Raw genomic sequence first — 27,354 nt, forward strand, 5'->3', positions numbered from 1 at the left:
GCGGCACTATAATATAGTCTCTAACTTCTATGTCAGTATTTAACAAGTATTAGAAACTAACTTCTACCCAGTACACAATGGCCTTAAACAACTTCAGAAATAAAGCTGAGTTTTGTTCTTAATAGAACAACCATTAAGTGATAGCTGGGGTTTTGTGTTTTAACAGTTCAATAACTAAATGGGAAATCAATTGTTTCATTCATTTAAGTACAAAAGTACCCAACTAACTTTAAAATGTTTTTACTTCCAATATGTCAAAACCTAAAACCTCCGACTCTCTCCTGGCCCTCTTCAAATAGAGATGAGAAGCAGGAAGCTCAGGCAAGCCCAGCCAGGGTCGACCCAGAGCCCCAGTACCTTCGGAGCGCCAGGTCACTCTGCGCCTCGTCGCTGATGAGCTCAGACTCGTTCTGGGCGATGCGCAGGGCCAACTCGCGGTCCCTGCACTCCTGTGCCAGGACGGCCTGCTGCTGGGACTCCTCCTCCCGCTGCCGGGCCAGCTGGGCCTCCACCTCAGCCTGCAGCACAGAGAGCCACACCTAGCAAGAGCTCTTCATCCTCACAATTGTTACCTCAAACCGAGGAAAGCTTAGTGGCCCGGGCCAGATTCTCTACTAACAGACAGTGCTTAAACACAAGTCTCTCACTCTTACAAAGTGCACCCCCCAACCCCCGCCGCCCCGTGATATCATTAATGCTTCACTTCCCCAAAGCCAAATGAAGCTGCAGGGCTCCGCCATGCTGTGACCACAGCACGAGTATCCCCAGTGTCACGTGAGCATCGGCCGCTAACAACAACACATGTGCAGAGGATGCAGGACTGAATGGTGGTTGTTCCACTTACAAGCATATACTATGAAAGCCAGACAAGAGAAACCTGAGCAACCATTCTCAGACAGGCCTCTTTAAAAACTGGGAGTGGAGGGCCAGGTGGTAGGGTCACGGGCCTTTAATCCCAGCTCTTAGGAAGGAGAGGCCAGTGGATCTCTGTATACAGAGCAGTTCCAGGAGAGCCAGGACTGCACAGAGAAACCCTGTCTCCAAAAGAAAAACAAACAAACAAAAAACCAAACTGGGAGTTGAGGACTATCTTAAAACTAACTCATTCATATTATTATTTATAGTTACAAAATAACACTGCAAAACACTCAAGTTATTTTTAAGCAAGTTTTTAATTTTTAAAATATATTTTATTATTATTATTATTATTATTTATTATTATTGAATCACTTCCCCCTTGCCTATCATCCCTGCAGACCTTCCCATGCCCCCTCCTTCCAACTCCTTCCATGTCTCCTCTGCTCTCAAACTGATACCCCCTTTTTCTGTGATTAACTTTGTTACTATGAAGTAAGAGATTTCCATATGGGGTTTTTATACATATTTCATTGGGGTTGACTTCTCCATCCCTACCTTATCTCTCTGTCCTCTTTCCCCCTGCACCCCCTCTCTCCCAGTATTCTCTCTGCCACTCTGTTCTATTGTCTTTCCCTATCCCTTAACATCTCCTTTTCGTGTCTCATGGCCCCTTTCTAGTGTACTGGCCTGAACCCACACTTAGTCCCACCTGGACACATGTATTTGTCTTCCTGACCCTCAGTTACCTCACTTAACATAATGCTTTCTGGTTCCCAAGGTCACATTTAAGTGAATGCTTAGCTGAATTTCCCCTCAATGCAGTAACAATACTAACGCTTACTGAACTAGGAATTGTTCTATAAGCTTTAACATGTAAAAACTCACTTAATATAACTATTATTTATCCCCACTCTACAAAGAGAAATTCACTGTGATATATATAATGTCTCCATTTCTGTTAGTGACGAAGCCTGGATTTGAATTCGCTTCCCTAGCACCAAAGCCCCACCTCACACTCCCTTCAGAATTAGCCTTTAGCCCCTGGGGTAAACCAGTGAGAGCTACTCTGGCAAGCCAGTTTGCTTCAGTCTTTTCGTCACTTGTGGATTCTATTTCATAGAAACACAGTCCAATGAGCACATACCTGGATCCGTTTCTCATCGTCTTCCCTCTTCTTCCTTTCCTCCTCCTCTTGTTTTCTCTTCGCTTCCATCTCAAGTTTCCTAAGAATGGGAGAGAGAACTCTTCAAAATTTTAACTATGAGAAATCCTTCAGAAGACAGACAGGCTAGAAGTGAACAAGCATCAGAGAGCAGGATGGACCCAAGCCAGCCTCAGACCACACGCATCATCAACTTGGTTCAAATACCATAAAGTTTAACTCCCCTAAACAGTTCTTAAATAAAGCAAATACAATCATCTTCCATAACGTAAAGCACTTCTAGATTAACTTGGAAACCATGAGTTCACAGCCCAAGGAAATGAAGTTAGCATATAAAAGGGCAACCTGCATGCCTTTGTTAACAGAAGCATGTATTCACAGTGACTAGGATATAGAATTAGCCCAGGAGCACAGCAGAGGATGAAGAATGAAATCCTGCCATCTACAGCAAAATGGATAGAAGTGGAGGACATCGTGTTAAGTGAAATAAGCCAGGAAACACAGGAACCGTGTGTTCTCTCTTATGGGGGAACTTAAGGAAAAGAGAGAACTCTACCTGAAAGCAGAGTAGTGATTTCCAGGGATGCTACAGAATGCTTGCCAGGTAAGAGACAGGGAGGAAGAGAAAAGGAGTATGTGGGTACATCAAATGCACACTACACATGTATGTTAGTAGCAAACAAATCCCATTAATATGTATGGTTAATATGTTTTAAACAAAATAAAATTTTCTGGGCAGGGTGGCTCATGCCCATAGACAGAGCACTGAGAGGCGGTGGCAAGAGGATCGCCACAAGTTTGAGGACATCCAGACTTATATATTTTATTTTATATTTATATGCATTTATATAGCAAAATGTAGGTCAGCCAGGGCTAAAAGACCCTGTCCACAAAAGCCAAGGAAGAAAATAAAGCTAGATTGTATTAAATTAAGTGTTTGTGCTACCACTCATTCAAAAAGTCTCAGACTTTAGGGCCAATAGGATGGCTCAGAAGGTAAAGGCACTTGCCACCAAGACTGATACTACTGATTCCAAGAAACCACATGATGAAGGAGGATACCAACTCCCACAAGTTGCTCTCTGACTTCTATATACACACCATGGCAAAGAAGTCACACACACACACACACACATACACACACACACACACACACACACACACACACACACACACACACAAACGTAACAAAAATTTTTCAGACTTTAGATATTTTTTTTCAGTTTCCAGATTTACATGTCAGGAACATCCAACCTGTAGTTAACAGTTTCATACAACTATATAAAATGAGCATTAAATTTTTTTCAAACTCACTCTAAAATTGTTCAATTTGTACCAGGCATGTTGGTGTGTAAGTATACCGCACACTCAGAAGGCTAGAGCAGGAGGATGAGAGTTCCAGGCCAGCCTGGGCTACATGTTGAATCCCTGTCACAAAAAAAAAAAAACATAAATAAATAAAAACTCATAATCCTCTGATCTGAGTAGGAATACAGTATTAGGACAGCCATCATCCATCACCCTGGAGACTTCCAGTCAGAACACGCAAACGCCTTACATCCGCCTCTCCTCCTCCTCCTTGTGCCGGCGCCTCTCCTCTTCTTCACACCTCTTCCTTTCTTTCTCCATCTCCTCTTGAATGCGCCTCAGCCTCTCTGCCTCCTCCTCTTGCTGCTTCTTCTTCTGCAGTGCACTGAGGAGCTCTTCTGAGCTTTTAACCAGCGCGTCATACTCTTTCTGTATTTGTTCCCTCGTCATCATGGTGGACTTGAAAAGCCAAATGACAAACATGTACTTAAGCAGTTCCGTCCTCTGCGCAATATGGACATGCTTAACATTACTGAACTGTACACTTTCAAATGGTCACAATGATAAGTTCAATGTTTTGTGGGGGTTCACATTTAAAACAAACTTTAAGATACATATCAAGAGCTGGAAAAACTGACCATCAAATCCATGTTCGTATATATGTTTTTTTAAAACAGTTTCACATAGCCCAGGGTAACCTGGAAATGGCTATGGACACTAGGATTACCCTGCACACCACCGTGTCCAGCTAGTCACACATTCTTTGAACACTATCTCCACACATAAATACTTGACTCTAGGTTTTATCAAACAAGCCATCAAGAGCTGTAGCATGCTGTGAATGGTGTTATATAAACGTAGCTTTAAACTATTTTTAAGGAATGACTATCTCATTTAGTCAAAGTTTGTTTTCTTTACTTATAGCATTTAATTAGTACCTAAGGAACAATTGGGAAATTACATCAAAACCTGTTGGATGATTTTCCTGGGTTAAATTTTTGATTCATAGCATTTTCATCCTTTTCTTGGTAATTTTTTTTCTTTCTATCTCTAATATTTACCCTGTCTACAGGAACTACAAAAAGTTTAATTTAAGTGCGTTGACTTCTGAGTGCTCCCTGAGAAAAGCCCATAGAACCCTAACTAACATGTAATTGGGGAAACTGAAAAAGACGAAATATGATAACAAGCATTATAGGAAATATTTTCATATTAATAGTCAAGCAATTGAAAATGAAACCAAAAATAACCCCACTTTTTCATTTTAAAAAATGAAGAAAATGTATTGCTACTTTTAAAATAGCTAAGTAAATTATGAAGGTAATTTATTAACCACAACAAATCATGTATCCTAACAGCAGTGATACAAAATGACATGCATGATTATGGCAGAGAACTATGTAAAAATGTATGCATACAAAGTATGATTATAAAGGAAATACAAACATATACTAGCTGAATGCCTAATGTGGTGCTAGAAAAGAGTTTTGGGTGATTTTCTTGCCACTTTCAACAATGACACATTAATTTTATAATTTAGCAGTTTCCTTTCTGGGGCCTAAGGATGTAGCTCAGCATCTGCCCGCCATACTCAGCACTTTGTTCAATCCCCAGCACCACCAGAAAGAAAAATAAATACAAAAGAATAAAAATTGGTTTTGGAAAGTAGAAAGGATAAAACAAATTAATTCACATTAACCCTCTGTGAATCATGACTGTAAAACCTTAACAACAAAGGTTAGTATTTTGGTTACTCTCTAGAGGGGGAACATTTTGCCTAACAACAGATAAAAATCATATAAAGATTATTTATCTTTTTAATACAAAATTTTTCAAATATTGAGAAAAAATTAATGTATCTACTTGTTAATGTTTCACATCTTGAATAAATAATCTTATTTTCCTATACAAGTTTAAAACCAATAACAAAGATCAGCAAATTATAAAAAAGTTAAAGTCAGCTGGATTAAAATCACCCACCTTAATTTTGGCCATCAAAGCATCAATAGAAATTTCAAGATCTTTGATCTGTCTGTTCACCTCCGGCTTTCCATCTTTCAGTGCACTTACTACTTCATTAAACTTATCGAGTCGTTTCTTCAGAGTGCCCACCTTAACCAGGCCATCAATGCTGCAACAGTAAGACCCCATCAGATATTTACCCCGCAAGCTAATGTTCTGGGAAGGATTCTCATCGACAGAAAGTGAACACTGCGGCTAACCGGGCAGGTTAGTTCTGTCTTCAGGACTCTTTAGTAGTCTGTCCAGGTCTCTCATTAAGTAAAAAAGAATCAAACACATGTATGAACAGCATTGATAACTGCCAATCAGATCAAGGCTGGCTATGTTTAAACTGGAATATGAGGATTTAAATTATAAAACTCAAATGATCCCACATTGCTTTGAAAAGGTGTGCTGTCCATAGCTATTCAAACTTTCAAAGCTTAAAAAACTACTTGGTAATACAAATTTTAAACAAGATGAAAATGAAATATATACAGTGAAATGATACACAAGCAAGACAAGATTATTTTATGAACATTTTTGAAAATTATGATCAGGCTATTGAGTGTCTTCCAACACAGCATCTAACTTGGCATCATCAAGAAACCCAAAGCATGAAGTAACCAGAAGAGCAGTCTCTCTCAGCCTTTCATTCCAACCTTTTAGTGTTCACATTTCTGCCAGGCACTCAAACCCTTTGGTGGAACACCAAGCTAAGTAATGAATGAGCTGATTCTGAATACACAGCACAAACAAGCCATTTGCAAAGAAAGCGGGACCCAACTGCTCTTCATCATGACTTCATTGCCATTTTATATTGTAGCGCTGTATAGATCTTTAGACACTGTTCATCTTACCGTGGTTTGTGTCTCCTTTTGCAAAGCCACATTCGAATGGTTTTCTGCATTTTAATGCATGCTTCAGCTCGATATTTTATTTTGTTTTTCACTATGTGTAAGAGTAAAATGACAGAAAAATTTTGGTTTAAATAAAACATAAATTAAAAACCCATTCATTTCCACAAAGCAATTCTCATAAAATCTTGATAAATATGTTATTCCAGCCATCAGAACTGTGAGGTCTAATGTTTCTAATGTAAATTCTTAAAAAATAATTTGAAAAATGATTGATGCAGCTAGCATTATATTTCAAATGTATCTACAGTATGCAACATTACTATTACCAAACTGTTGGGGGCCATATTTCTATTAAATGTTCTAATAAATATTATGTCTTTTAAAAAGTTAACCTGTCAAATGAGTTTAGGAAATACAGTTTACTTCCTTCTGGAAACTCATACTGAACATTACAGGTGTGCTCTCTAAGGATCCTACAGTAAACGGGTCTTCAACTGTTAGTGTCTAGAATTTCCTAGCATACTTGGAACCTAGATTTTCTTTTTAGAGCTTCCCAATTAACATTCTGCAAAGATCCTATCTGGTAAATGGCCATGGTGTATTTTTACAACACAGTCCACAAGTGAGACATGTGGTACAAGGGCTTAATAACATACACTTTCCTCCAAAATGTACTATATACAAAGGTGAAAGCGTGGAACCCACAGGAAAAAATTACAGTTTACTTGGAAAATAATGGGGAAAGAGGTTCTGTTGTCTTTTCTTCTTCATTATAGTTTTTTTTTAATAAACAGGCACTGTTGTCTAGCAAAAGATCTCAATAATAATGTGCCTAGTTCCTTTGTGCTAGACCAAGTGAATTTTACTCTTCTGTTAATGAAGATTTCTCTACTAACTCTGCCCACCCCCACATACACAGCATTGTTTCAAGTACTCTGGTAAGTGTGGGGAGCATGGTGATTTTCATATAACTCCCAACAGTCCAACTTTCACCATGACCTTCAAGGAATCCAAAATATTCTGCACTCACTCATGTTTTAGAGCAGAAGTAAGCAGCTGCTACAATGTGGCAGAAACGCACTCAAGCTCAGCTTCCTCTGGTGTACTGAAGAGGAATTCTGAGAGCGGAGGAGCAGGGGAGGCCACCGAGATAAACCAAAACCCAACTACAGTCCAGAAAGAAAGTCTAGGAACTCCAACCTTGCAGCTATTGAAGGAGGGCTAGGAAAGTCTTTTGGTTCAAAAAAGATAAGTGGGGCGGGGAGCCAGTAAACAATTTTTGGAACTAATGAAGTTATTATGTAAGTGATAAAAAGAGGTCGCCGCACTATGGAACTGACAGTGAAAATAAAGGATTATACTATCTGAAGCCAAAATCCACATCATTTAACAACTAATGAGATTTCATGAATAAGAAAAGAGAGAGAAATCCAGGGGTGTAGCTTGCTTAGCATTTGAAAGGCCCAGAGTTCAATACACAGCACTTCAAATTAAATAGCCTAGGGGGGAGGGGATAAAGACAGAGAGAGAGACAGACAGACAGACAGAACACAGATCATCTATTGAGAATGTCTAATGTAGATGTCATTTAGGCAGAGAGAAAATAGTTTCAGCTAAAATCGGAGAAAATGGGGAGGTATTGGGGGTCAAGGAGAGGAAGGGGGAAAAGGGGAGTAAATTCTGTATTGCTTAGGACATGAAGAAATTAACACTCCTAGAACAGATCTCAGATAGGAAATGTCATCGGACCTTCAAAAGATAAAAATAAGTCTACAAATGCTGGCTGAGGTACCGGGGAACCATTACATCAGACACAACAGGAACCAAAGCTGTCCAGTAGCATCCAGGAGACAGCCTCACAACATCCCTCAGACCATTTCACTGCCAAAATAACCAATCTTGATGTGAAATTTAAAAAAAAAGTTTGGTGAGGACTTTGGGGGTTTTGTTGTTATTGAGACAGAGCCTCGCTATGTAGCCCAGGAGGCCTTGAACTTCCTTAATTTTCTTTCACATATGGATGTTTTGCCTGCCTTTATGTCTGTGCACCACATACACGCAATGCCTGCAGAGGCCAGAAGAGGGCATTGGATCCCCTGAGACTGAACTGCACACAGCTGTGAGCTGCCACATGGGTGCTGGCAATCAAACCCAGGTCCTCTGGAAAAGCCACCATGCTCTTCACCACTGAGTCATCTCTCCAACCCCGAGGATTTGAACTCTTGATTCTTCTACTCCAACCTGCCAAGTGCTGGGATTAAAGAATGTGACACTATGCCAGAGAGAAAATACTTACGTTTGATGACTGAGAGTGAACACCACTGAACTTTCTTCCAGCGACTACAGACTAGCCAAAGATTGACTCTTTTTACCAACTCTGCTAAGTGATCAGGGTCAGACTTCATAATCTGATCAAATTCTGCAAACTAAGAGTAAGATACCTTAGTGTCAGCATTAAAGGGTAAATGCGTTCAAATAGAGAGAAAATAAAATACATGGATTTCAAATTCCAAATCTAACTTCCTGAAAATCATGGAAAGCCAATTCCAAGGACATCTTAATAAGGTAAGCAGAAAGTGTAAACTTCTTTGGCCACATGTCATGGCCCTTTTCTTTTGTCCTTTAGCAATTTTTTTGGAGTTTAGGAAGGTTACTTATTCCTAGGGAGCAGCAAAAGAAGGAAAAGGAAAAACTCCTAAATGACTAATTACAGAGATATTTGAGGGAAAATGTTGAAAAGGGCTAACATGTCTGAGCAAGTTCTCAGACACCCACACAGTTCTTGACAGTAAGGTCATCTATAACAGGAAAGCCACCAAAGTGTTGTCTCTCCCAACACCCACCCCCATTTTAGACAAAAATAAGAAATTGCAACTAAGAGACAGACCACACAAATGCAATGGATATTTGGCTACTAATGAATGAAATGTATTACTTTTGCTCTTTACCACCAAATTCCACAATTATTTCCATTTGTCACCAAATATCACACTGAAGTATTAAAGGTGTCACATGCCAGTCAACAGAATGGTTTTTTAATCATAAAAACTTTAAAGGTATAACAAGACTACACACTCTGAATCTGCTTGCTTTAAGCTTCCAACAACCCCTGTTCCTCTTTCTGGAGGTAAATAATCCGAGTACTTTCTCTAACCAGCTATTAATAAAATAGTTACTAAACCTCTGAAATGGGAGAAATGTTGAAATTATGGTAACTAACACTAAGTAAAGCGAAGCCAATCATGAGCATCTATATTTTTTTCTCTTAACTTTTCATAGGAAATTGTATGGGTTCTGTGACAAGGACACCACAGAGAAAAGCCCCTACTTCTAGTGCAAACACACATTTCCACCTGGTGGTCACAAATGTGAAATCAGATTATCATTAACTCGTCCTCAAGATGCTCGACATAGTGGACTGGTGCAACTGGTTATTTAGCTGCAATAACAACACTTAGGTTTACGGTTCTGAGGAAGTAATAATAAGTCGGTGTTTTAAATGTTAGGGATGTGGAAATGTTATTATTAAACACTTGTGAACAGCCTTAGGTGTTTGTGTACAGAATACAGTTAGCTAGGAAGTAATCTACAGTCGGTGACTATCTCAATGACAGCACTATCTATGTTAGCCAAAAATTACAACCAAATTTATGTAGTGTTTACACACCCCTTCACCGTAAAATTTGGCAACAGTTAGCACAAACTCCAGTCCAATTTCATATGCTTTATATATCTACCACAGTCCAGTGAAACTCTCTCACAATGAAGACTCCAAAATATTATGAAACCTCACCAAACAAGGTGGCACATGCTTATAATCCCAGCATTTAGGAGTCTGGGACAATTAGATAGGCCAGCTTGGGTTACATACTGAGCTATCTAACTGGTCCAAAAATTAACATATTCTAGAAATGCTTTCAACTGATATTAAATGTTAGAGATATTTGGTTATTCCTTATTTAAGAAAAAATTCAACAACGCTCTGATTCCAATATTGATTAAAACTAAAATTTAAACTCAGAATATGAAACACCCCCAAACAGAAAAACTGTGTGAATAGAAACATATTTTCACACTGTTATATGTAATATAGTAATAATATCAATCACTAATAACTAAGAAAATACATACCAAGCCCAATTATCATATGCTAAAGTTTAAAATAAATACATATTTACCTTGCCAGGCCTGAAAAATACTTTAGTTAGCCCAAACTTGTAGTCAACTTCATTTAATCCCAAAGCTTTAAAAAGAGCCTGAAAAACAGATTTGAAAAGTTGAGTTCCAACTAGAAATTAATAGGAAAGATTTTTTGCTAAGAAATTTGTATTGAAGCAGCATTTATACCTTACAAAACAGCCTTGGATCCAGTCTTGCAAGTTTATCTGGCATGTACTTTTTGTACATATTATAGAGTTCATGAAATGAGGCTCTTGAAGGGAAACCTCCTTGCATTAAGTCCAACACAGACACCATACCTAGAGTCGTGAGCACAAATAATTCCCAGTCACAATACAGAAGCACAGGGTAACATGTGACTCACCAATGTTACAAGTGAACACTTATGAAAAGACAACTTATAGAGGGAAAGTATCCACAGTGAGGCACTACACAGGAAATACATCTCCAGTCAGTATGCCCCAACTTATTTATCACTTAAAACAACCACAGTGAAATCCCATGTAAAACCAGCATAGCTGACCCTTTCTCAGAGGCAGCCCATCTTGAAGGCTCCAGTATAATTTCTATCTTTTCAAAATCCACAATTAAAAGTATATAAAGCAAAATCCTGCATTTGGCCACTCTCCCCATTTCTATGTCTTCCCAAGAACTAACAGAAAGCAAAAGAGAATTTATTATTTAAACAGTATGTGTAATATAACATCTCTCTCTCTCTCTCTCTCTCTCTCTCTCTCTCTCTCTCTCTCTCTCTCTCTCTCTCACACACACACACACACACACACACACACACACACACACACACACACAGCCTCACCCTTCTACCAGTTTGGGACAATAGCTCCCAAGGAGAACACTAGCCTTGCATGCCCAAGGCCCTAGGTTCTAGCCCCAGCCTCAAAATCAGACCTCTTCTACTAAAGAAACTAATCTATTGGTTGTGAAGTCGAGTCCAGAGGATAAATATAAATTATTAATTTAACTCTAATAAATGGTAAATTTGAGCCTTGGGTCAACCTGGGCTTTTTTGGTCAGTCTTGACAGCAGGACAACACTAGAGTTACAGAAGAGGAAAACCTGCCTTCTCTCATCTTCCCTGTCATCCTGATATTCACCAGATAGGAGTTTTAGTAGAAAGTATCTGTGCTGGTTGGTTTTTGTTGTTGTTGTTGTTGTTGTTTGTCAACTTGAAACAAACTGAAGTCATCGGGGAAGGGAGACCATCAGTAGAGAAAACTGCCTCATTGTCCTGTAGGCAAGTCGGTGAGGCATTTTCTTGCTTAATGATTGAGGAGGGAGGGCCCAGCCCATTACGGGTGGTGTCACCCCTGGACAGGTGGTCCTGGGTCTTGGGTTGTGTAAGAAAGGTAGCTGAGAAAGCCAGTCAAGTGTTTCTCCAGTGTGTGCTTCAGTTTCTGCCTCCAAGTTCCCGCCCTGAGTTCCAGCCCTGACTTCCCTCAGTGACGAGCATGACTCGGAGGTTGGAAGATGAAATAACCCTTTCTCCCGTCCAGTTACTTTTGGTTATGGTGTTAGACACAGAAATAAACAGCAAACTAGAAGAGTATCTTAAACTAATTCTCCTTAAAACAGAAAAACAGAAAAGCCTAAATGAAAAGTCAAATAGAATCCACATCTTTAATATCACAGACAAAAAAAAAAAAAAAAGCTCAAGGATTTTCACACACTCAGACTTGGTGTTCAGACACAGTCACAAAAGTCAACAGGCAGTAGGATTATTCAATAAAAATACTGTGCTGGGAGCCGAGGGCATAACCTAGTGGTGGGACACATCTTGAGCTCAGGAGTCCATGGGTTCCATTTCTACCACCACAAAAACAAAATCCAAGTAAAAATTACTGTAACAAATGGTCATTTTTGTTTGTTTATTTGGCTGGTTGGTTGGTTGGTTTCTAGACAGGGTTTCTCTGTGTAGTTTTGGTGCCTATCCTGGATCTTGATCTGTAGACCAGGCTGGCCTCGAACTCCCAGAGATCCACCTGGCTCTGCCTCCATAGTGCTGGGATTAAAGGCGTGCGCCACCACCGCCAGGTTGGTCATTTTTGTTAACTGCATTAGTATGAGTGCTTGTTTAACACTAATAGCAACTACTTTCAAATGATTAAGATGTAGTTATTAAATCAATATTAAAGAAATTAGGAGTGGTAAAAATATGAATATGGGTAGCATATGTGGAAAACAAAAATGATAATATACCTATTCTTTATTCCTTATGCCAAAATGAATTCCAGTTGGAAAAAATTAAAATGTAAAATATAGAATATAATTTTTAATAAGTGCATTTTTAATTTTAAAATAATCTTGGAAACGATGGCTCTTCTCTACAGATTGAATACTAGCCTATTGGACTGCAAAAAACATTAAAACTCTGTGAGAGAGTATGCCAAGGGAATAGCTTTAGATAGCAACTTGTAAACATTTATCTTTTATATAATTTCTTTTTTATGAATCTAAATTACAATTTTCTCACTTATGGAGAAAGACATGTGGAGACTGTCCAGACATCCAGTCACTGCTTACAACAGAAAAACAAACAAAACAAGCAGAAATAAAGACCCATTCATTAAAATTGTATTACACTCATAAAATAATGCATTGATTAGGGAACTGGGATTTAACTAACCAGAATAAAAGTATATCTGAGGCATAATGTATATTGATTAAATCAACACATGGAGACCACTCTTTTTTTCCTTGCCGTTCTGAGGACAGAACCAGGGCTTTGCACATGTTAAAACAAGTATGCTACCACCGGACTGAGCTACAGCCCTAGTTCTTGGCCATGTAGTTCAGGCTGGCTTTGAACTCATAAATGGCCAGAACAAGATTTAGTTCTCAGATGTGCTAGTAGGAAAAAATAAGTAAGGTTTGGTTAGCATTGTCACAGTTTTTGACAATGAAATGGTGTCACTTGTTAAACTACGACTTAGCTGACCGTGTTAAAATACATTCTGTGTGAAGGAGGAGCCCCACTAACTCCCCAGTAAGCTATGCTCTGTTAATCTAAACACACAACGGAACTACATGTGCTTTACTAAGATGCTAGATGCTCTTTGTAAAAATCCTAACAGGGAAAAAAGTCACATTCAAGGTCATGAAAATCACCTTAAAGACAGTATACAAAATGTATCACTGCCGTGTTTTTCAGAACATATTCGTTAAGTAACACCAGAGTAAGGGCATGCTAGAAACTGGACTCCTCTGTAATGTATATGCAAAGGGTTTCAAACAAACGTAGTTACTGTGCAAAAAGTCCCCCATTAGTATATGCAGAAAAAATATTAGTTGACTTTCCAGTATTTGTTTAAAATTAATCACAAATATATTTTTGTATCTGATAGACTGTGCATTCCATTCAATGATGAATTAGTCTAATACAGGAAAGACCAGGACTTTGAGGAAGCCAAAACACAGTTCCTGGAGGGAAACTTCAAATAACTGTATATAATATATTATATATAATAATTATACTAGCGGACTGATGCACAGTAGACAGCACACAGTGGACAGCTCACTGGTCTCATGAAGAACTATACAAGTACACACAAAATCTGTAACTGCGGCTGTGGAATAGAAGCGCCAGACCTCAGCACCATGAACAAATGCGCCTTTGGGGCCAGGATCAAGGCTGGCTTTCTTAGGAAGCAGTACTCGGCTGACACATGAAGGATGCAGGAAAGATATCCTGACAGGAAGCAGCACGTACCTAGACCCCGCAGTGGGAGGGAATGGAGCGCTAAGAGCAAACCTGTGTGGCTGGGGCACCGACAGAAGAGAAAGAGGGGAGCTAGGGACACACAGCCAGAGGCTAGCACCCGGATTGCACTCTGCACCCCAATACCCATCAGGAGCCATCAGAGCATTACAAGCAGCAAGAAGACTTGGTCAGAGCTGAACGGTGAAGTCACGATGCTGCACATGTCCACAATGCATGGAGCAGATGCAAGGATACGTGGGCAGCTGCAGCAAGGAAGCGAGAGGCGGCGTCAGCTTCAGGTGGGAAGCAACAGCCTTCACCGTGTCAATCACACAGTGCTGGGGAAAGAGACAGAATATGGCCACACTACTCCAACACGGCAGTCACTGGCCGCAGGCCCTGAGCTGCGCCAGGCACACATAGTGTTTACATTTTAGTAGGGAATAAACCTTAAAATCACTTCTACAGAAGTCCCACCAGCCCCATTTCAAATGCTCCAGGGTTCATGGTGTCAACCCCCTGGTTACCGTACTGGGTGTCACCAGGGGTTACAGAAGGAATGGGAGGCAGGAGGCAGAGAAATCAAAACGAGAGTGGCAAAGAGAAAAAGAACTAGGAAAGAAAAAAAGAAAAAGCGAATCTGGAAAGCACGTGTGTGACAGAGGAGAGTAAGTGTGTTCTAGTGGAAATGGGGCGCTCAGTCCCATGGGGCCTGGCCCAGCACTTAATCAGCACTGCTGGCTCATGAGAGGCAGGAAGGGACTACACGTACCAAGGACAGGAGATTCCTGCTTCTAACAGACCAGAAGCGGGTGAAGGGGATGCAGACAGGCAGAAGTGCTTGGCAACAAGAGAAGCCATCTCCTGGCAGAGCTCTAAAGAGAGCAAGAGGGGCTGGGGGGCGGGGGGCTGGCTGGCTCTGCAGAGAACAGAAATGTATGGAGCAGGGAAACTTGGCAGGAGAGGTTTGAGGGCCCCGAAAGGTCAGTGACCAGGAATTGAAGTGGTGCCAACCTGGCTGGCCTACCAGTCCTGAGCAGATGAAGAGAAAGCATTGGACTAAATTCTTAACAGCTAAAGTTTAGAGAGAAGAGTTAGCAATAGACCCAGATGTCAAGAAAACTGAAGCCTGCCTCATCTGGGGAGGACTCTAACACAAAATTAAATGCAGGGCTCTGAAAAGAGTTTACTTAAAGAGACCTTAGCCTTGCTGTAAATTGGCCTCTGAGAGGAACAGAATAAGGTCAGAGGACAGCCGGGTTTGAGAAGCAGCAGGGCCTGAGCTGGACCAAAGCAAACTCCAGAAAGAGCAAGGCAGCAGCTATGCTGGGGATGCATGGGCACAGAGTGTCCGAGCCTGGGGCTTCCAGGACTGAGCGAAGCCAGGGCCGGGGCTGGAAGTGACAGATCAATCAAGTTCATAAAAGTGCCACAGAGCCCAAGGGCTTCATCCTGTTTTGATTTTTTTTCCCCCACAAACAGTGGAGGAGAAGCAAGGACACCAACCCCCTCTTAACCCAGCTGTGTGGGAAATGAGGACTACCGTGGACTGAGGCTGCCCAGACAGAAGCAGCCTGCGTAGAGAGCCGGGTTTGCCAGTCACAAGTTCTTTATCATGCCTAATTCCGTGATATTACTTCATAAAAACTAGAAGTCAAGGTTGCTCAAGCTATCTGCTTCCTGCGCTTTACTTAGAATTATGGGATGGTGAGCTATTGCTTGAAGACAGAATATGAAAATATAGAAATACCTGAACACTGAAGTTGAGACAGAATTTGGGCACCTTCGAAGTGGTGACTTGTCATCTTTAAGTTGGGTTTGATGCAGCGAATGAAGCTTGCTCCCTGAAAGAATAAGAAATACTTTTTAAGGTTGTACGTATAGCATCTTTACATTTCTGTACCTATGAACACCACCAACTTTCACAACACATTCATGTTAACAACACATAATAACTACAAAGGGACTTAGAGTTTTATTGTCATAGTTCTATAATTTGAACCTTGAAATGAATGCCTACACTTTAAATATTAGCAAGATGGCATTTTAGTTTTGAATGTCAAAAATCATTTTGAAAAGTCTTTCACTGCAAAGAATTTCATCTCATTTGAACAATGCACTCTGTAGGCTTAACTCGATCTCCTCATGGAGGGTTTGGCTTTTTGTTTTTCAGGGCAGGGCCTTGCATACACACAGGCAAACATTCTATCACTTAGCTAGATCTCTGGCCTCTACAGAGGCGGGGAAGGGAAATAAAAATAATGCCATTTAAAATTTAGGCTAAAATGTAAGCAAACAAAACACAAACATAAATCAGTATGTTCATTCAACTTCAAGGATATACAGGTCTCCAATGGCATCACTGTGTGTTTTGTTTGTTAAGTAATATTTTCAAAACTTAAGGGCTTCCATGTGGTGATCATATTTCACTGAACGAGGCAGAAAGAATATTGTTTGTACCACAATGGAAGTGCTGTGTGCAGAAGATAACGTAGCAGACAGTCAACCAGCTGCTTCTCTTCAAAGTGGCCACCATACAGCCCTGAATAACTATTTCAATAATGATGCTCACCACAGACACTTGGATGACATGTTTCTACAAACCATAATCACCTCATCATTTTAGAGCAGTGCACTCTGGGAAATGAAAATAAAACAACCTCCTCATAAGACTTGACATTTGAAAAGTACTCAAAGGAAGGAAGAGGGCGGGTGAACTGGATCAAATACATTATACACATGTATGAATTTCTCAAAAAATATTATATTTTTACAAGATGCTTAGCTCTTATGAGTCAAATATTTTGGACTCGGAAACTTCATGATTTTCTGGATGGCTCCAAAGGCAAATTCATCAGTAAGTAAAGCAGTAACAGCTTAGACAGAGTGACCATTTGGCTGCTGGAAATGGCTGGTGACTTAAAGGGAAGAGTATGAAGTTGAACTCTGATATGTATAAAAAAAAAAAAAAAAAAAAAAAAAAGCCTTTCCTTGGAATCCCAATTTTTCTATATAACCCACATATTCATTGTCTTTCTTTTTCATTTTGTTTTTATAAAGACAAACTCTCACTTTGTAAGCCAACCTGGCCTCAAACTTAAGAGCCTCTGGCCTCAACTTCCCAAATTCTAGGACTGCCAGGTGTGTGCCACCATACTCAGCAATTAGGATTTCTTTCTACATGTGTTTCATTTTTCCATCAAAACACTGGGTGAACCTGGGTATAGTAAGTCACACCTATAATCCCTGGGACACTGGGGCAAAGACAGGGTCATTGTAAGTTCAGGGCCAGCCTGAGCTATATAAGGAGACCCTGTCCAAAATTTGTAAGAAAAAAAAAAAACCACTCAAGAACCAAGTGTATAGCTTAGTGGTAGAGCATTTGTATAGCATGTGTAAGATCCTAGGTTCAATACCAACCACCACCAAAAAAACAACTAGAAAAACAATACCAGGGTGAATCAATAAAATGTAGTTAAAAGATGAACTTGTAGTAAGCTTGGTATGTATAAAGGACAGAAAAGTATTGAGTTCATTTTTGTCTGTAGCACACTGTCATGTCTGAAGAGTCTTACTATAATAAATTGCACGTTTTATCTTTAATATTAAAATGTCTCTTTTTTTATAATTACTATTTTCAATTTTGAGAAATCTTCATTTATTTACCACAAAGACTTCCAAATAATTTTACTTCACATGCAAACGTGACCTGTCTTTTAAAAAAATCCAACATAAATCCTCCTACAGTGAACCTGATAGAGAAAGTAGGAAGTAGCCTAGAATGCACTGGCACAGAAAACCACTTCCTAAATATAACACCAGTAGCACAGACACTGAGAGCAGCAATTAATAAATGGGACCTCTTAAAACTGAGAAGCTTCTGTAAGGCAAAGGACACAGTAAATGAGACAAAACGACAGCCTACAGAATGGGAAAAGGTCTTCACCAACCCCACATCTGACAGAGGGCTAATATCCAGAATATATAAGGAACTCAAGAAATTAGACATCAAAATGTCCAACAGTCCAATTAAAAAATGTGCTATAGAGATAAACAGAATTCTCAACAGAAGAATCCCAAATGGCCAAAAGACATTTAAGAAATTGTTCAACATCCTTAGTCATCAGGGAAATGCAAATCAAAATGACTCTGAGATACCATCTTAACACCTGTCAAAATGGCTAAGATAAAAAACACTGATGACAGCTTATGTTGGAAAGGGTGTGGAGCAAGGAGAACGTTCCTCCACTGTTAATGGGAGTGAAAACTTTTACAGCCACTTTGGAAATTAGTATGATGGTTTCTCAGAAAATTGGGAATCAATCTACCTTAAAACCCAATGATACCCACTCTTGGGCATATACCCAAGGAACACTCAATCATATCACAAGGATACTTGCTCAACTATGTTCATAGCAGCATTATTCATAATAGCCAGAACCTGGAAGCAACCTAGATGCCTCTCAACCAAAGAATGGATAAAGAAAATGTGGTACATATACACAATGGAGTATTACTCAGCTGGAAAAAAACAATGTCATGAAATTTGCAGGCAAATGAATGGAACTAGAAAATATCATCCTGAGTGAGGTAACCCAGACTCAGAAAGATAAACACAGTATGTACTCAACTCATAAGTGGATACTAGAGGTAAAGCAAAGGATAACCAGACTACAACCCACAGCTCAAGAGATGCTAGGAAACAAGGAGGACCCTAAGAGGGATCACCTTGGGAAGGGGAAACAAATGAGATCTCCATTAGTAAACTGTGGATAAGGGGGGCAATGGAAGAGAGGGGATGGGAGATGAGAACATGAGGGAACGGAATGGTCGAGCTTGGGGAGGGACGGAGTGAGAGAGCAATGAAAGAGATATCTTGATAGAGGGAGACATTATGGTATAAGGGAGAAATTATGGGGTAAGGGAAAAACTGGGTGCTAGGGAAATTCCCAGGAATCCACAAGGATGACCCCAGCTTATACTACTAGCAATAGTGTTGAGGGTGCCTGAACTGGCCTGCCCTGGGAATCAGATTGGTGAATACCCTAACTGTCATCATAGAGCCTACAGCCAGTAACAGATGGAAGCAGATGTAGAGATCCACAACCAAGCACCAGGCCAAGCTCTGGGAGTCCAGTCGAACAGAGAGAAGGATTATATATGAGCAAGGGGGGTCAGTATCATGATAGAGAAATTTACAGAGACAACTGAACCAAGCTCAAAGGAACTCATGAACTTTAGACCAAGAGCTGTGGAACCTGCATGGGACCAGACTAGACCCTCTGCATACAGGAGACAGTAGTGTAGCTGGGTCTGTTTGAGGGGTCCCTGGCAGTGGGATCAGGATCTATCCCTGGTGCATGAGCTGGCTTTCTGGATCCTGTTACCTATGCTCGGACACCTTGCTCACCCTTGATGCAAAGGAGAGTGACTTGGTCCTTCCTCAACTGAATGTACCAGTTTTTGCTGTCGCCTGCTCCTCCATAGGAGGACTTACCCTTTTGGAGGAAGGGATGGGATGTGAGGTGGGTCAGAGAGGAAGGCAGGGAAGGAGTAGGAGGAGGGATGAGAGGGGAATCTGTGGTTGATATGTAAAAAATGAATAAAAAATTTTTAAAAAACTAATAATAAACATCTTACCATCTCAAAAGCTGACTGTTTGTGTATGTGGGTGTGGGTGTAGGTGTGGCTGTGGCTGTGGGTATGTATGCATGTGGGGGTGTGGTTTTGGGTATGGCTGGGTGTGTCTGTGGCTATGTGTGCATATGTTGGGGTGTGCACTGGGGCTGGCATCCCGAACCTCATGCTTACGAGCTAAAAGTCTAGGATTGAGTTAAATTCCAGCCCTCTAAAAACCGAGTTCTTTTTGAAAGAGAATGTGGTTTAAAATACACCTCTCATTATCCAAGGGTTACTGTGCTTACTTGAATAACCACTAATAATCATTTCAAAAGACCATTTTAAAAACATGTTTTCTTCTTAAGCATACTCACAGTACTTCGGAGTTTATCCAGAAGCAAATTTAACTGTGTCTAGAAAAGAAAGAAGACAAGATTATTTTAAAAAATCAAAATGCACAGTGGAAATGAATTAATACTGACTTGCCACTATTAGAGTAAAATAACATGCAAAAACATCCACATGTAACATATTATAATAACCTGGCACACAAACTCTGTAACAGGCAGCATCATGCAAAGTGGCTAATGAAATGTCAAGGACAACAACTTACATTATTAACACAGAACTTATATAATTAAGGCTGAAAATTAGTAACAGTAACAAAGAAGATGAATAAGGAAAACTATATGAGCAATGAAGGGAAGCACGTGAAGATGGGGGGGTATACTCAGTGTGAAAGCTGCAGTGCAGTATCTGAGTATGGGGCCAACAAGGCACCGCTGTGTCACATGCTATGAAGGCTGAGGTGTTTAAAATGAGCACCGTGTGTACAGCAGGATTAGCTCATGCAGCATAGCAAAACAAAACTGCTTTATCTAGCTTCAGAAATTCTCTTCCCTATTTTAAAATGTTATATATTTCAAGTGCTTTTAAAACTCAACAATTTCCTTAAAATATTTTTCACAGTGAATACAGTTACCATGCTTTCCTAGTTTCATAATACTGATTATAATTTACCATGGCTCAGTGTGCTTAAATTATGTTTGTTTTCCTAGTCTACAAAGTAATTTTATGCTGAAACGCTTATTATGCTACTTGGAAAATACAAATTAAGATGCTAATCCTGAAATTAACATATTGTGTTGTGCATAGCTATAATTAATAGTAACATGTAGACTTTGCTGAATGCTTTTCCGTGAGGCAATGCTCAAAGAAAGCTTTTCCTAAGTGTTGTTATATTTAATCCAACGAAGAATACAGCACAATGAACCTAATTAAGAATAGATTATTAGCCTCGTTATACAGGTATTATTAAGATCTAAGGAGAAAAAAATGATGTGTCTGAGACCATGGAGCTAGCAATGGCAAAGCCCTGACATCAAAGTTCATTCTCTTACTGTGTTATTAGAATAAAATGAATTTGTCATGGGACTGAAGAGTACAGTCACATGCACAAAACTAGTTGACAGAAGTCAACATCACATATAACTAGGTGACAGAAGTCAACATCACACATAACTAGTTGACAGAAGTCAACATCAGTCTATACCCCAGACAACTGAAAAGCAAGTCAACAGCCTCTTTGAAAAGAAAGCAACGGTTATAAATCCACTCTTTTTAAGCTATAGACAAAGTGTGCTGTTTTGTTCAAAAAAAAAAAAATGGAGATAAAGTCAGAATAGTAGAAGGAAAAATTAAATAGCCACAGCTGAGAAAATAGAAAAAAAGTCCATTAACACAAGCCAAAGCCCAGAAGCAGGAGTACTCTTGGCAAATCAGGCTTCATGTGCATTTTTTATATAATTATTTTTAGATTTGATGTTAACTATGTATACATGTGTGCATGTTGCAGTGAGTGCAGTTACCCTCAGAGGCTAGAGGCTTCAGATTCCCCAGAACTAGTTCCAGGCACATGTGAATCACCTGATGTGGGAACTGGGAACAGAACTTGGGTCCTCTGCAAGAGCAGTACACACCCAACCTCTAAGCCATCTCTCTAGCCTTTATTTTATTTATTTATTTTTAAAGACACAAATATTCGTGTTTAATTACTTTTTCTAAAACACTATCAGTAAGTGGTGGAAAAATGCTTGGTCCCACGGCACTGGATAACTGGTGTGTTACTGCAACGGAGCCTGCTTTCTGTTTGTCTTAGACAGCTCACATTTAATTTAACGAGCTATTGAAGTATCTTTAAAGTTAAGAGTCCTATTAAGATTTCATATCAGCCCAGAACGGTAGCGCATGTCTTTAATCCCAGCACTCAGGAGGCAGATGCCAGTGGATTTCTGTGAGTGCAAGGTCATCCTATTATGAGTTTCAGATCAGCCAAAGCTACATAATGAGACCCTGTTTCTGAATTTAAGAAAACTTCATTCTAAAGCATATCAGAGAAAAACATGTGGAATATTTTATTCCTATCAGAGTTTTTGCAATCAGTGCAAAAGGTAGATATTATATATAAATAGTTACAAGGTATTTAAACCCTCCAGTTAAAGATTATTTATATTGTTTATCATTTTAAGTACATTTTTAGTAGCAATATCACTATATTCATATGAGATGATGTGATTTGTTTCCTGAGGAGGGGTCTGATGGTTATGTTCCCCAGCCTGGCCCTGAGTGCCTAAGCTCAAGTGATCCTCCTTGTTGGTCTCCTGAGTCACCTGGGACCACGGGAGCCATGACACCACACTTAGCCCATGTGCTGTTTTCAGACCAACCTGTTATCAAATGTTTAATCTGGAATGGAAAAATACTAGATAAAAAATATTGACACTGAGTATATCAAGAACTTATAATTAATACATCTTAATTTGTTTGAATACAAAATTCAAACCTTCACATTCAGCGACTTAAAAATGTTTTATGATTATTCTTCAATATTTATATTTTGAAAGCTTTGAAAAGAAACTTGGCTTTTAGAAATGTAAGCATCAAGTTAGATATTTAGGATCCATGTCAATTCTTTCTTTCTTTCTTTCTTTTTTTTTGTTTTGTTTTGTTTTGTTCGTCTGATTTGAGTTTTGGCTTTGAGACAAGGTCTCACATAGCTCAGGCTGATCTTGATCCAGGTACCAGAGACTAGCCTTGAACTCCTGATCCTCCTAGCTCTAATTCCCCTGATCTGGGATTACAGACATGTGTCACCAAGCCCAGGTTAGGGCCCATTTCAACCCAAAAGGGATTTGAGGTTTGTGCTACTAGTAGTACCACAGTACTATTTATATAAGTGGTTCTTAACTTGTAGGTTATGACCTGTTTGGGGTTAACTGACCCTTTCAAACGGGTCACATATCAGATGTCCTGCATATCAAGTATTTACATTATGATTCATAACAGTAGCAAAATTACAGTTATGAAGTAGCAATGAAAATAATTTTATAGTTAGGGTCACCACAACATGAGGAACTGTAGTAAAGAGTCACAGAATTAGGAAGGTTAAGAACCACTGCTTTATATAAATACTGTTCTTAATTATATCATTTTTAATATTTAAAGTATGCATTTCAAAAGGCAAAATGCAGTTGTATAGAAAATATAGTGATACTTACTGGAAATATACAGAGAATTTGATTGTATTTCTTTGTTCTACACATTGCAATTATTTACTAAAGGTTTTTCTATACTAAGCAATGATTATAAGCAATACTGAACAATAATTAACAGCTTTCTATCACTAAAACACACCTTGTTTTGAAACATTCCTTTTTAGATTTTAAGAATTAATTTCTGATTCAAAATTAATAAAATAAATTATTCTTTAACATTAGATAAGCAAATTAAAGAGTTTTCCACACCAGAGCACTTCTCTTTTTATAAAAGTATTCAAAAGCTGTAATTAAATTTTACTGTAATATGCATGCCCATGATGCCACGAGAGACACTGCGTTGAAAATGAATCACAAACAGAACCATTAACTTGGGACGGGCTCCTTAGCATAGCAGCCATGCTGTGAAGGCGATCATTTACCTGCAGCCTGGATGTGCCTGCTTTTCCTCTCTCAACTCAACTAGTCCTCTCTAGCCAGCTGGAGCTGAACTACTGCAGCTAAACAGAACTGCTGAATAAGGAAGGGAACAGAAAACATGTGGGAAAGAGAAGGCTTGAAGGTCACCCAGGCAGTATGCAGAAGCAAGAACATTAGGAGAATCAATCAGATTGCTGTGTGCAAACACAGTCTGGAAATACAAGCATCTCTGTAGACTCGGTTACTATGACCACAATCAGATGGTACATACAAGCATCGATAATGCAGGGTCTTCTCTTGAGACATACCTGGGGCACTTCCATGCTCTACATGATCCACTTTACAATATAAAACAATGGTTTTTATTTTAAATACAGCCAAAACAAAACCCTTCAATTAAGTTATGTAGCACAACTACCTTGAACTTGTTTCCCACGCTGATGAAGCTAAGTTTTCCTGCCTTTTGTTTCGTATCTTTGTTGTTATTTGTGGATGATTCAAATAATGCCCGTATAAACTTATCCCTGGATTCACAAATCAAGGATTCAAGAGACATATGGAGTGCGTCATTATTTTTCTCCACAAATTGGGTCTGAAAAAAAAATCAAATAAATTGTTTCCATCCACATTGTGATAAACATCCCCTAACTGATCTCTGAGAAAACACAAATGTTCTGTTTCCACGCTGACCAAGAGAGCAGGCCACTTCAGTGTGGGTGATTAGTGCATCAAGGAGCTGAATTTGTAAAGCTATTCGAGTGCAAAAAGCCAGAGGCTGCCGTACTGCAGTGTGGCTTCAACACCAACCATTTTCTGCTAAGCAATGTTGTACTCACTGTCTCATAGCACACTGCTCCTGCAAAGTGCCTGATGATAAAACCTTCATCGTCTCTGAGGTTCCTGTGCACTGCCAGCTTCGACTTCCTGGGAATCTGAGGGGAAAGTGCAGATAGGTAGAAGTTACCACATTAAGAAAAGACTGTCAGTGACTTTCCTTAGACAATCCCAGGTGCAGATTACCTGAAATAATAAGACAAGTTTCACATTTCTCATAATTATACTATGTTTAAATGTCAGGAACACGTTAAATTACTTGTGGAATCTAATCAACATTTGCTTGTGTCTTAGTGAAAAAAAAATTGGTGTAAAAGCAAAACATACACACATGTATACCTGCCCCACAGGAAACACACACACACACATGCCTGCCACACACAAAACATACACTCATATGACTGCCACACACAAAACAAATACACACATCCCTGCCACACAAAAAACATATACACATGCATACCTCCTACACTCAAAACATATACTCACATGCCTGACACACACAAAACATATACACATGCATGTCTGGTACACACAAAACACACATGTGCACAAACTATCACACACAGAACATACACATGTACACTTGTCACACACAAAACACATACACACATACACACACACACATGCCACACACAAAACACATATACATGCATGAATGTCACACACAAAATATATACACATAGATGAATGCCACATACAAAATATACATACATGGATGGATGCCATATACAAAGCATACACACATCCATGCCTGCCATACACAAAAACTCGGTTAAAAGTGCTTCCAAAGGCCTTGAGTTTGGTTTCAAGTAACCATGTCTAGCAGCCCAAAACTACTGCCACTCTAGGTGATCCAACACCTTTTCCTGGACTCTGCAGGCACTACGCTGGTGTGCACATACCCACAGACAGACACATATAAAAATAAAACCTCTTTAAAAATAAAACTTTATTTGAAAGCAAACACAAAACACAGTTGCAATTTTTGTGAAATTAGCCACCTGTTTCTAAAGCTCCATCTTCATGCTTATTAGAATCACTCAGAGGGTTTAAACCTCCCTCACCCCATGGTGTTGGTATAGGATGATTCTCAAGTGCAGCCAGGAAGAAAACCATGAGGTCAGCACAAGGACACTTCCGGTGTCTCAAATCAACCATCCTAACACTTTCCACAGTGAGCCTGAAACTACCTCAAGGAAACTACACCATTCTAGGATAGCAGCATTTAATTACAGTATCACATATTTGAATTATTTAAACTTCCAAAATACTTTCACATCCATGATCACAGTTGTCTCTAGAACTAATCCAAGGGGAAAGAGACAGTACCATTTAAAATGGACAGACTGAGCTGTGGGACCTGAGGTCTGAGCTCTTTGAAAAGAGACAGGGCAATCTCTCAGGAGCCAGAATGGAGACTCTGCTGCTACACCACCTTGCCTGCCTGCTAACCCACCCCACCCTCACATGCCATCAAGGCATGTCACTTACCTCCCCTTCCTGTCTCTCATCTGTGACATAAAGATACTAATAGGATTAAATAAAGTTATTCAGGTAAAAGCATGGGGACAATGCGAAGTGTTTCATGAATGGCCATCACGTTTAATTTAAAGAAAAAAAATAGCAAACTAACGCCTCTGTAAATCAGGATTTATTGCATTGTTCTTGCTTGGTCTCCCTGAGAAAGCAGCCAGGCCTCATTCCTGACACTTGAGCGTGCTGTCTTTAAGTTACACACCTCTGAGATTACTCTGGCCACAGTTATGCTGACTGAGATTAGCACCCTTGGTGAGGCAACCACGCATCACAGGCCATATATCAAACCACCATAAACAAGCAAGACTCAGTACACAGCTTCAATATTAGCAGAAGTTTCATTACAGATACATATTGTTTTGTTTCTTTCCACCAAAGTACTAAAAACAGGCTGTGCATTATGATAACTACTAGGGATAGGTAAGAACTGTAAGTCAAAGAGAAGGTGCTTCTGAGGGTTTGAACACGAGTTTTTCCAGTAAAGCCACTGAGTCTATCTTCCACTGATGTTTATTATTTTTTAATTGGCTTTTAAACTGTCTTTGCCTCTTTTTTAACATATTAATGGGTCTCTAGTAACACTTGGTGTATATACGCACTGTTGTTTTGTTAATAATGAACACAAGTGAGCATATTTGTTACCATTCATTTAAGCAGCTTGACCATCAAAGCAGTGACCATTACTCTATTTTACAACTTCAAAACACACACGGTTAATGGAGGCATCTGCCAACGTGTACCCTAAGCCCACTAAGCAACTCTAAGTAGCTTCTCTCATTTCTTTTTCGGTCTTCTTTTGAGGGAGTGGGGAGAGTCCTGCTGATATGAAGTAGCATCTACCTTCACGACTGAAACTCAAGTCAGCGTTTCTGGGCTGGTCAGGCTTTCTGCACTGGGGTGAAGCGATGTCTGGATTGTGTCAGGAGATGGTGGTTGAGGGGAAGGCTTAGCACAGAGTTGGAGGAACACATAAAACTGTTTAAACAGCCACAAATGCCAGGTTCCCAGAGGACAGTTTCACTTTCACTGCCACGAGCATTCAAGAGCCAACAGCAGCTCAGCCACCCGGGCACTTATTTCTACCCCTCGCCTTGTCTCTTCTTCCCTTTAGACGACCTGATCTTCCTACCAATTCAGTATCATTTCCCTGTCTGGGTGCACGAGCTACTGCACTCAGCTAAAGCTTTACTGGAAAATATGTATATATGCACACACACACACACACACACACACACACACACACACACACACACACAATTTTATGGCCGTCTATATAGGAAATATTTGCTGGTTATAACCTAG

At 39.7% G+C, this 27,354-nt stretch overlaps 1 protein-coding gene across 12 annotated transcripts in view; it reads right to left on the bottom strand.

Moving 5' to 3' along the window:
* Myo6 (myosin VI) overlaps nucleotides 1-27,354 on the bottom strand; it is a 143,401-nt gene that overhangs the window by 15,863 nt on the left and 100,184 nt on the right. For all 12 annotated transcript variants that reach the window (XM_015998632.3, XM_015998631.3, XM_076576773.1 and 9 more), the window contains 12 exons: nucleotides 24,516-24,611; nucleotides 24,098-24,271; nucleotides 20,080-20,118; nucleotides 15,837-15,930; nucleotides 10,537-10,667; nucleotides 10,368-10,445; nucleotides 8,486-8,615; nucleotides 6,190-6,280; nucleotides 5,309-5,459; nucleotides 3,579-3,787; nucleotides 2,003-2,081; nucleotides 358-518 (listed from right to left, as the gene is read on the bottom strand). In XM_015998632.3, coding sequence (XP_015854118.1) covers nucleotides 358-518; nucleotides 2,003-2,081; nucleotides 3,579-3,787; nucleotides 5,309-5,459; nucleotides 6,190-6,280; nucleotides 8,486-8,615; nucleotides 10,368-10,445; nucleotides 10,537-10,667; nucleotides 15,837-15,930; nucleotides 20,080-20,118; nucleotides 24,098-24,271; nucleotides 24,516-24,611 — 1,433 coding nt within the window. The remainder of the gene's footprint in view (nucleotides 1-357; nucleotides 519-2,002; nucleotides 2,082-3,578; nucleotides 3,788-5,308; nucleotides 5,460-6,189; nucleotides 6,281-8,485; nucleotides 8,616-10,367; nucleotides 10,446-10,536; nucleotides 10,668-15,836; nucleotides 15,931-20,079; nucleotides 20,119-24,097; nucleotides 24,272-24,515; nucleotides 24,612-27,354) is intronic.

Source organism: Peromyscus maniculatus, chromosome 7 (genome assembly GCF_049852395.1).
Source record: "Peromyscus maniculatus bairdii isolate BWxNUB_F1_BW_parent chromosome 7, HU_Pman_BW_mat_3.1, whole genome shotgun sequence".
NCBI lineage: Eukaryota > Metazoa > Chordata > Mammalia > Rodentia > Cricetidae > Peromyscus > Peromyscus maniculatus.